This window comes from Bombyx mandarina, chromosome 19 (genome assembly GCF_030267445.1).
Source record: "Bombyx mandarina strain Sakado chromosome 19, ASM3026744v2".
NCBI classification, from domain to species: Eukaryota; Metazoa; Arthropoda; class Insecta; order Lepidoptera; family Bombycidae; genus Bombyx; species Bombyx mandarina.
The window spans coordinates 5,356,660-5,368,305 of NC_143225.1; the positions used below are offsets into that span (position 1 = coordinate 5,356,660).

The 11,646-nt window shown below is 37.6% G+C and overlaps 1 protein-coding gene across 29 annotated transcripts in view; it reads left to right on the forward strand.

The window, feature by feature from the left end:
* Ih (hyperpolarization activated cyclic nucleotide gated potassium channel Ih) overlaps positions 1-11,646 on the forward strand; it is a 265,759-nt gene that overhangs the window by 251,251 nt on the left and 2,862 nt on the right. For 7 of the 29 annotated variants that reach the window (XM_089735588.1, XM_089735600.1, XM_089735599.1 and 4 more), the window contains 8 exons: positions 5,075-5,238; positions 5,329-5,471; positions 7,320-7,457; positions 8,331-8,405; positions 8,622-8,723; positions 9,150-9,299; positions 9,523-9,741; positions 10,886-11,150. In XM_089735588.1, coding sequence (XP_089591714.1) covers positions 5,075-5,238; positions 5,329-5,471; positions 7,320-7,457; positions 8,331-8,405; positions 8,622-8,723; positions 9,150-9,299; positions 9,523-9,741; positions 10,886-11,150 — 1,256 coding nt within the window. The remainder of the gene's footprint in view (positions 1-5,074; positions 5,239-5,328; positions 5,472-7,319; positions 7,458-8,330; positions 8,406-8,621; positions 8,724-9,149; positions 9,300-9,522; positions 9,742-10,885; positions 11,151-11,646) is intronic. The other 22 variants (XM_089735595.1, XM_089735613.1, XM_089735611.1 and 19 more) reach the window with 6 other exon arrangements.

Sequence of the window (11,646 nt, forward strand, 5' to 3'; positions counted from 1 at the left end):
AATTTTTGTACTCTCTCTGGATTGGCTCGAAACTATGTTCTTGTTGTAACGATCGTAGACAGCCGAACATATAGTCAACCTAGTGGTGAATAGTTACAATTTTTTTCTCTCTATGCTGGTAGACTTGAGAGGCTATGCCAGCGTAACCTAACAAGTAGGTGAGCTCACGGGACTCAAATCTGACGACGTTGCCAACACTAATCCTAGCAAGAGTAGTGCTTTGCAGAATCTACCACCGGATCGGAACGCGAACCATTGAGAAGATCCGGCGAGTAACTCAGTGGGCTGTGTTTGTGGGTTAATTTACTCGCGGAGCCTTTCGTCGCAAGCGACTGGTTCGACGGGGACGATGACCGGAGTTACCAATGCTCATGGTAGCTAACAATGCCAGTACTAAACAGCTGCTTACTTGTATCAGGCTTACAATTTCATGTTCAAACATAGCTTTTCAATACACAAAGGCCTACATTATACTACGAGTATATACAAGCTCCTAATAAAATAATACTAAGCCTAAGCCCATAATATCACACTGTAATGCTTTGACGTTGTCTAAGCTAACAGCAATATGAGCAAGATATTCTGTTTATCCAGAGCTCCGTACATGTCAGCCAAGCATTATCCTATTATGCAAAACCTCCAGCAAGCGTGACTCAATTTCGGCCATCCAAAATTCACATGTGTATTCTAAGTTTGTCAACCGTGAATACCGAGTCCAAAGTATCGCGTACCTATTGTGAATTTACTAGTTACTCTCACGAAATAAAGAGAGTTTCGAAAAACCTTTCATGTTTGGAATACTCTTTCATTTGACTATGCAACTGAAAAAAAATTAAATTTCACAGTGTAATAAAATGCTCTGTTACCTACACACCGTTATTTCAACCTTTAATGTGTAGTATCGGATGCCAGTATTTTCTCTTGGACAACCCATTCTTCGTAAACTTGCAGAAAAGCATTTAAAAAATAACCAATACACTTAGATTGATCATGAAAATCCATGAAAATTTAAAGTCGAGGAGAAACATACAGGAGGAAACTTGTAATTGTTTCTGCAACGAGCTTCCTTTGTACACGTTAAAAGTTGTGTACTCAAAATACGGTTTTAACTGCGTCAAATTTTCTCTTTGAATCACTGCTTTAAAAAATACAAAATTCTCATGATAGTATACATCTGTCAAATATTTTAAGTTTCTTAAAAAAATAGTACTTAATGTGACCGTGTGCATAACAGATTTATGATCAACTTCATTACGTGTGACGGCATTCCGGGCTAAAATCTTACTACATGACATCGTGTGTTGTTTTTCATAACAAAAATTTTTATTTATCGATACGAAACAAATAAATTGAGTTAAAAAATCTATAACATTCAAACATAAAGATGACGCTAATAGAAAAATTGTAAAATCATCTGATTTTTTCTGGTCTCCGAAATATTCACAAATGCAATATTGTTAGTTTGTTTTAGTATGAATTTTTGTACATTTATTTTGTCAAATAATTCTTATTCGATGTGAAATATAAACTAATTATTAAGTAATAATAAATTGTTGAGAATTTAGAGCAAGATTTGTTTTAAACGTATTTAAAATATAGGCATTATTATTAGTTGTTATATGCCAAACAATTAATATACGTAGCTTTTCTTTCAGTATGTCAGAGTATAAACGTAATAATGATAACAGTAAGAATTGCAACAAAATCGTTTTTGTGGCTTTGACGTAAAAACGTAAAACTTTACTTTCGCGTTAATAATATTATTATTTGCTATTTAGCTTGTAATAACCACTATTTATAGAAGCAAATTTAACTGTGATCCATGACATTGAACAATAAAAACATCGGCAAATGGTTACTAGGCATTTGCTAACGCAGCTTAGGTATTTGGATATGGCTTATTCATTTAAAAATCTGCATAGCTATTGCATTATTTCGTATAATTTATAATAAAAACAATCATTGCTGACACTTCAAGTTGCCTCTGGTAAAACATCGCTCTCCTCTTTTGTGTTCAATAGAAAAAGAAATAAGCAAACCCATATTTCACAATTTCCACCTAAGTATACGTTATAAATCAAACGACATCATTAATTTTTCTATTCGAATTCAAAACAGCTTTCGAACCTATTGTATTTTTTTATTCAACAATCAAAACAAAATAACAAGATAAAAGTCATCCGCGGCACAATAAGTAAGACACGCGATATACATATTATTATCAGGCGATGCGAGTTGCGAGCATACCTTGGTTCGAATCGTAGGACTGTAAGTAACATTATTTTTCTAAGTAATTACTAATTAAGTACTGATACATAAACGACTTCGACAGTGGAGGACAATTTTTTTTTATTACTTAGACGGGTGGACGAGCTCACAGCCCACCTGGTGTTAAGTGGTTACTGAAGCCCATAGACATCTATAACGTAAATGCGCCACCCACCTTGAGATATAAGTTCTAAGGTCTCAGTATGGTTACAACGGCTGCCCCACCCTTCAAACCGAAACGCATTATTGCTTCACGGCAGAAATAGGCAGGGTAGTGGTACCTACCCGTGCACAATACTTTCCCACATCTTCCTATCCTCGGCGGTCTTTACAGACTCGGTTATTGGCAGGCCGGTGAACGTCTTTACTAGATCAGACCAGCGGGTAGGTGAGCGTCCGCGTGATCTTCTCCCGTCAACTTGACCAACTACCATCAGCTTCTCTAAGCTATCGCCTCTACGAGCGATGTGACCGAACTACGTGAGAATACGTTAGAAGCACACAGCGAACGGCCTTGTTGCAACGAGCTCTTTCAGAATGGACAAGTTGGTTCGGCATGCTATCTATGGAATTCGCAACATCCGTCTCCAACACCACATTTCAGTGTTTACTGTTAATCGGGCGTATTGTAAACCCACACAGGATATATGAGTCGACTATTATCAAAGGCGGCAATCTGACTTTTGGACAATGATTGGTAAATCAGAAAAACGAATTATTGACTTTGTATTCCATTGGCAGTCACAAAACTCTTCGGAACGACATCTTAGATAAATAACAGTTTAACTATTAACCTTTATTTAATGCAGGTTTTGAACCGTATTCTTTGAAGGAGACGATTATATTCAAATAAATCTGTATTGACATATCAATAATTTTTTTTTGTCCAAATGCACAGATTGCCGCCTTTGATAATAGACGACTCATATATGCATATCACCGTCCTGTTTGTTTCTGACTCGGTGCTTTTAGTGGTGGTGGAGTTCGTCGTGAAAATTAACCCGCAGACACAATCCACTGAGTTTAACACTGGGTTGTCTGAGTGGGTCGCGATTCCGATCTTCCGACAATGCCCTTGCTAGGGCTAGTGTTGGCAAATTCGCCAAGCTGAGCACCGTGAGCTCAAAAAAAGTTCTGAACCAAAAGAGGATGTTCATCTTTACATGTCTTCTCACTTCAAGATTCATGACTATGTTCGTGTTATTACCACCATCACCATCGCCTGTGGGCTTGGTATTACGCACATCATTTCATTATAAAGAGTTTCGCCTGCACAACTGCAGCGTAAATAAAAAGCTGAAAAGCTTAAAATTTAAACGATACGACTAACTTCACTTTATTTGAAACTACAGAACCATGCATATACAAGTATTATGCAGTAACTCGTTTTACCGCTCAATTTTCCCTATATCCATTAAACTCAACTACTCATACTTATGGATGAACACTAAAGGTATTTTCAAATCATCATAAACCCACGTATCCTGTGCAGAATGAAGCATTACTTTAACAATCATTTCTTTATAGACCATTTCGAGTCATGTCATAAGCAAAATCCATAATGGGAGGCTACCTAAAATTCTTGCCGGAACACGACAGATACTTCGCAAAACCTACTGCATTAATTAATCTTTCTTTTGTCTCAATGAAAGCGTGCTCTTTGAAGATGTTCGTAATTAAATTTTAATCCTAACCTATTCATCTTGGAACACGTCGCATTTAATTTCATTTCGCGCATTGTAACCTCAAAAACTAAGCACGTGAGTTTAGAAAAAAATAATATTATAATAAATTCATACAACTACCAAACCATATAAATTAAAATCTTAAAATACAAATTTAATAAAACAACATTTGGAAGTCTTATTAAAGTTTATAATTATAATTTTTAATTTACAAAAGTAGACACTTCTTGTTCGCCTTTTGAATTTACAAGTCAACCTCATATAATGGTACAATATAACGCTATCTTTAGGCATCTACGAGATTAATCACTATGCATAATTTAATTAAAAATAATGTACAAATCATAGAATTACGTATAATGAACATAATAGACACATTTATGTGTTTAAAGCGTATTGAAGTCTGAAACGGCATGTTTATTCATGCCACTGCCATTCCAACGCATCACAATGGCCAATACATTGAATTAAAGCTAATTAAACCAATAGGTATTTATGTTGCATCCTGATATTACTGCGTCGAATTCCCGTTAGAATCAAATGCAAAACGTGTGTCGTATATCATTCTAAATATTTGATTTGATGACATTACGATATCTAATAGAATATTTAATTTTTGAGGCAATTTTACGGATTTATCTCGTGTCTATCTTTTTTTGTTTGTCGCTAAAATATGTGGACGAGCTCACGGCTAACCTGGTGTTATACCAATGCCCATATACATCAGCAACGTAAATGTAAAGGTACCTTGAGACTTGAGTACTAAGTCTCAATTTCTACAGTACGACGGCTGCCAACCGAAACTTATTATTGCTTCACAATAGAACGCCATCTACTTAAAGAAAAATATTTTTTATAAAGCTTTTTGGGTATTTTACACATACGACAACAAGTTTCGGTTTCATAATTATGTTTTGCTATTAGGTATTCCAAATCTAATTTTTTTGTACACTTTTCCACTCAAATATACTGTAAGAGGTTTGCGACAAAAAAATTCATCGAATTTCGTAAAAAATTACAATATCGTTTTTGAATTTGAAGTTTCAGAACAATGATGCTCAAATGCTCTTTTCACTTATTCGAAATGATGATTTTACAATGATTCTATTTGTTTTTTACAGATTTTACTGGGACTTATGCATGCTGCTACTTCTTGTGGCGAATTTAATCATCCTACCAGTTGCCATCTCCTTCTTCAACGATGACCTTAGCACGCGCTGGATCGCCTTCAACTGTCTGTCCGATACCATATTTCTAATAGATATCGTTGTTAATTTTAGAACAGGTAATCTTTTATCCAATTTATAAATTTCTGGACGCATTTTATAATATACCCAAAAATCAAATGCTTCAATAACTTTTTATATTATTACAGGAATAATGCAGCAAGATAATGCAGAGCAAGTAATACTAGATCCAAAGTTAATAGCGAAACACTATTTGAGGACTTGGTTCTTCCTGGACCTCATCTCTAGTATACCACTAGATTATATATTTTTGATCTTCAATCAGGTAAACGTACGTTGCAATTTGGCCGTGTTGTTCTTATTACTAGTTTTAATCTATCTTTATGTTGTTGATATTCTGTTTCAGCTTCGGTGTTCATTTGTTTTTAGAGTGTTATTTTGTTCTTTTTAATTTGTATTGTTTTATTACTCACCTGTGAACCTCTTACCCAACCGCTGCGAGAACCTCTCCGTCATCGTGTATCAAATTAGTGTCTCATGATTTAAGGTCTAAGAAACGTTCCAAGGTTTGCTAGCACCACATATATGTCACCGTTACTTTCAGTATCATTATGTAGCTTTTCGCACATTTACTGTTTGCACGTTTCTGGCCCTTCACTGGTAATTCATTTGAATGATCACAACAATATAATTCATTTGTTCTTAGCCGTGCAGACGGCGTTAAGTCTTTAAATTTGGTCTCTTGTTTGAATTATCTTTTCACTGTGATAATCTATCCAATAAGCACTCTTTCAATACCTGCACATTATACCAGGACTATCTTTTCACAATACAGATCACTTGCTGTTTTAAGGATATCTGCAGTTGTTATCTTCGCTGTGACAGCTACTTTTACTTCATAATCGCTTTCTGTATTCTTGATCACGTGACAATCGCACGTCTTCTTCTCTTCATATTTCATTATATCTTTATCAATCATTTGTGGCATAGTTACAGCATGTTTTTTTTATTAATTTTTTTATTGTAAAACTTCTTGTTCTTTTCATGATTTTTTTAAATATATTTTGCAAGATACAACACGACCAAATTGCATATTATGCAACACTTGTAATATTATATTTTAAAAGTTTTAAGAAAACTTTCAGCAATTACAGCAACTGAGCTTAATATAATGAAATAGGTCACCAATATATCGTTGCTATCACTAACAGAATTCTTAGTCTCTTTATAACCAGGATCGCTGTCAATGGTGGTAAAGATTACTAAATTCTTATATCGCTCAGCGATCGTTTGAGGGAAAACGTTATTAATGATAAAATCGTCAATGCGCGTAATTAATTGCATTTGTATTATGTGCGCATGCATTAACTACATTCTACAACTCTACTTCAAAGGTATACTGCTTAAAGAGGAAGTATTATAGGACAATACTTTGTCTTCTGAACACATAGAAATAGTTTGTTTTTATTTAATATTATTATTGTATTTATATTTTTTTTCGATAAAGCAATGTGCCTACCGCAGCACTCTCTGCACCATCCTTGGTTAACTGGTAGAGAATGCTTTGAACAATAAGTCCGCGACTGCACTCTTTTGCTTAAAGTTCAATAAACAAAAAGAATTAAAATCGTATGAAAACGTAAGCTTTATAACATACATTTGAAGCAGACCAAATCAAACTTTTTTTTAGTAAAGAAAGCGTTGAGTCTCTATATCGGACAAGGATTAATAAGACACGTGTTTAGTTAAGTGACTAACGGATATTGGGATTACAACCTAACGTGCTATCGACAGCCCGACAATCCCGAGACTTGCGTAGAATCATTGCAATATACCTAATTATCGCTAACACATACATATAATTATTAATTGCTATGGGGACATTTGTGGTCCCTACAAAAGTTTAAAAAATCCAAAACAGCGATCCTGTTTCTATCCACCCGTAACTATTACGATTGTAAATTTTTAAATTGTAAATTTTTCAAAAACATAATTATAACATGTTCGTTACGCTTCAGCACTTTTCTTTGGCTGGCAAAAATCTTTGAAATCAGTAAATATGCATGTCTTACCGAATTATGTAAGATACAATGCCTGTTCATTGTGTGCTCTGAAGGTGACTCTGAGAGCATCAAAATATATATCGTTTACCAAAAACAATATAGATCTGTTTTAACAGGATTTCAGTGAAAACTTTCAAATACTACATGCGGGTCGCGCGCTGAGGATACTCCGATTAGCAAAGCTGCTATCATTGGTCCGGCTGCTCCGTCTCTCCAGGCTCGTCCGATATGTCTCACAATGGGAGGAAGTATATGTAAGCCATCATCATCTGTTCCGAGCAACACATACAATTTATTAAACTTACTATCCTACTGTATTACCACTAACAGTGCTCTAACTACATTACGCTCACATATACTTAACATGACTAATAAAATAAAACTTATTGTCATTAAAACAATAATATTGGATTAAGCTGTATTAAATTAATAAAATATATAATAAAAGTGATGAATGATTCAATGATAATGTTATTAATCTGAAATTGTTTTAGTGCGTAGTGATCCTAAGATGTCTGATGGAGTTTGTTGTATTGTAATCCTGTATTATATACCATTGATCCCACCCTCCACTGTATTTGAGCCCAAAGTCCCGCTCTGCACTTCTCTACTGCTTCTCTGCAAGCTTCTTTCTGCCTGAGCACGCTCTCACACGTGACGTCTGATCTATCTTTTCTCTCTATGAGCCCGCGCCGCGACCGCGTCCTCGCGTCTGACCCGAACCGACTCACACTTGCCAACACGACATAATTATTATTTGCAAAATTATCAATAATATTTATTTGCCGCTTCTCAAGGCCTTTAGAATCGATCCGCTGACGCTAAACACCAAAATTTCAAAAATTTCAAAACACACCCATCGCGCATATATTTAAAATAATTAAAACAAAACACACACTCAAATTATTAAAATCCCAAAATAAATCCGTTCCATTCGCGGGTAGAATGAAAATTCAAAATGTCGCTAAAATACCTCAATCGGGCAATGATTTCTTAAATTAAACCAAACATTCCATTCTAATTGGCAAAAAGTTTCGTCTAAAATCGTAAAAAAGCGGAGAGTCAGTGAGAAGTGGAGTACGGGGAGGGTGACGGCTACGACATCGCTGTGCCGGTGTTGTGTGCAGATGAGTCCCGGGCCGCAGCCGCGCGACGAGCCAGCCGACGCAGACGGCAGCGGCTCACGTGACCTCTTCTCGCAGGTGCAGCATGTCGCCCGCGCCCACCAGCGCCTAGAGTAGGGGATTAGCCCGTATACCACTCGTCTCGATGTTAGTGCATTCTATGTGTGCCGCACGCCCCCCCGGCCCCGCTCCGCCCCGCACACCCCGCGACTACCTTTGCCCGTCGATCCCGCCCGCGCTTCGGGCGCGCCTGGCTCTCTTCCTACTATCTCGTGTTTCTCGCTTGTTTTCTAGATCTTGCAGAATCTTCAAAAAAAGCGCACGGAAAGAAGGGGACGTCTGAGCTCCGACTTTGCCAAAAAGAAGGGGCACACCAAAAGCAATCTGATCTTCAAGGTAACCAGGGTCGGCACGAGCCGGCGCGCATGTGCTCGTTCGCCCGCTTAGCATGTTGCCGGCGGCGCCGCCCGGCGTCCTCTAGCCCGCTGCGTACGCTTCGCTTACTGTTTGTTTGTCGTTTCTGTTTGGCCCCCCTGGTCCTGCCGACGGGCGCGCGGGCGGACGCGCGAGGGCGCGGCTCGCGTGACCGTGAGGCGGCCGCGGCCACGCGACCCGCTCCAAGCCGCCACCAAGCATGCCGCTCCACGACTCGTCTCACGCGTTCATGTTTTGTTTCACACTTCTTTACGACAATTCATCGGTAGTAAATCATCGCGAAGCTTCAACTCGAGCGTCCTTATCGCGCGCAGTCCGCACGGCTTCCTTTAGAGGCGGAATGAACCGATTTGTTCTGAGGAGCTAATAAATATGTTCTCTTTACAGTTTCTCAACATGGCTTCCGTGTTCATGCGGATATTCAACCTAATATGTATGATGCTGTTGATCGGCCATTGGTCCGGATGTCTACAGTTCCTGGTTCCTATGCTGCAAGGATTTCCACCAAACTCGTGGGTTGCTATAAACGAGTTACAGGTCATTATTTCCATAATTAATTTTGATATTAGAAGACAACTTGAATATGTTATTCAAAAATCCGTTACCAACTTTTAAAACTATTATCACGCAAATTCATATCATAATAAAAAGAACGCTAGAGATTTCTATTAATAAACATGAATGAGAGAGAACGAGATAAATTACTTTACCCAAAAATTTATAGGGAAACCTAAATAACAATAGTTTCATACCGTTTCAGGAGGCTTTTTGGTTAGAACAATATTCATGGGCGCTGTTCAAGGCAATGTCACACATGTTGTGCATCGGTTACGGACGGTTCCCTCCTCAATCACTCACCGACATGTGGCTCACGATGCTCTCGATGATATCAGGAGCCACTTGCTACGCGCTCTTCCTAGGTCACGCAACCAATCTCATCCAGAGTCTCGACTCTTCACGCAGGCAATACCGTGAAAAGGTAACACGGATTTGTTAAATACATATTAAACCATTCTTCATGTTTTTTAAATTATCCCCTAAATTGTTATGAACACCTACATATATAAACCTCTGGCACCGTAACAAAATAAAAATAATAAAAGTTTCTAAAAAAAATAGATAAAACATTACCGGCCCCAAATAATACACGCATGTGCTTAATAAAGCAGATCACTAAAGCAACCATTGCCTGTTTCAGAGATTAGACGTGAGTACAGAGCAGAATGTGTGTTTAGTGTTATATAGTGTGTGATCTTCATGAATTCATCAATATCTGCACAAATTCATAATTCATAAACGTGTGTCAACTAACATTAAAGATTCATACATCATATCATTATTGTACAGAACACGTTTTTGAAGTTATACTTCTTTAGGCGCGTTATGAATAATTTATGAGAGTGAAATTTTACGATGCGCGCGCATCGTGACACAAAATTAACAGAATGAAGTTGCCCACCAAATTGCTCATTACGATACGACCGACGTAACCTGACCAGTCTGAATATAGCCGCAGGTGAACATTCCGAACCGTACCGAGAATTACCGAATTTATACGATGTCAAGAAAAGGGTTGTCCAATATGCGTGTTTGAGGATGTTGTTTAATCGATTTTTTTTCAAATTGATTAAAAAAAAAAGAAAAAGAAATAAATTTAATAAAAATAAAGTATAACTTCTTAAGCGCGTACATAAGTACACGCACCCTTTTTTTATTAATGGGTGTTCATAACAGTTTACTTCACAATGGTACCTATCTCTAACCATATGGATTGTTAAAAGCGTGAATACACAGTTTGTTCCTCAGGTTTCATCTTCTAACGAAGGTTGGCAGTCATTAATGCGATTTAGAACTAAGATACCACAGTTCGAAACAAATATTGGGGGCTTTTGTTAAACTATTGGCACAGGTTTTCCCGCCAGGTTGATTTCTTTGTCCTGACAGTCCTCTTTCCTTAAAGGACAAAGGAGATCTAATTAATGTGCTATGTAAATAGCAAGTTTCTTTCACTGTCTAATTGTACATAAGCTGTGGGGGTATTGCATGTGTGGCAGTGTGTTTTAAAAAACATATACCTACTTAGCCTGGAAATACTATTAAAATTGTTCTATATTAAATTCTAGGTGAAACAAGTAGAAGAGTACATGGCGTATCGCAAATTACCACGTGAAATGCGTCAACGTATCACCGAGTACTTCGAACACAGATACCAAGGGAAATTCTTCGATGAGGAAGTAATTTTGGGCGAGCTGAGCGAAAAACTGCGGGAAGATGTCATCAACTACAACTGTCGCTCACTTGTGGCCTCTGTGCCTTTCTTTGCAAACGCCGACTCCAACTTTGTATCAGATGTCGTCACCAAACTACGCTATGAAGTATTTCAGCCCGGTACGTGTGACTGTTTAATATTTATAAAGCTAAAACCCACGGACCCATCAACACTTTATCAAGTTCAAAGGGTTTTTAACTTCCTGTTTAATGAAATTCTTCTCCGTATTTTTTTTTGTATTTTATTTATTGCTTAGATGGGTTGACTAGCTCACAGCCCACCTGGTGTTAAGTGGTTACTGGAGCCCATAGACATCTACAACGTAAATGCGCCCACCCACCTTGAGATATAAGTTCTAAGGTCTCAAGTATAGTTACAACGGCTGCCCTACCCTTCAAACTGAAACGTATTACTGCTTCACAGCAGTAATAGGCAGGGTGGTGGTACCTACCCGCGCGGACTCACAAGCGGACCTACCACCAGTAATTACGCAAATTATAATTTTGCGGGTTTGATTTTTATTACACGATGTTATTCCTTCACCGGGGAAGTCAATCGTGAACATTAATTTGTTGAATACGTATTTCATTAGAAAAATTGGTACCCGCCTGCGGG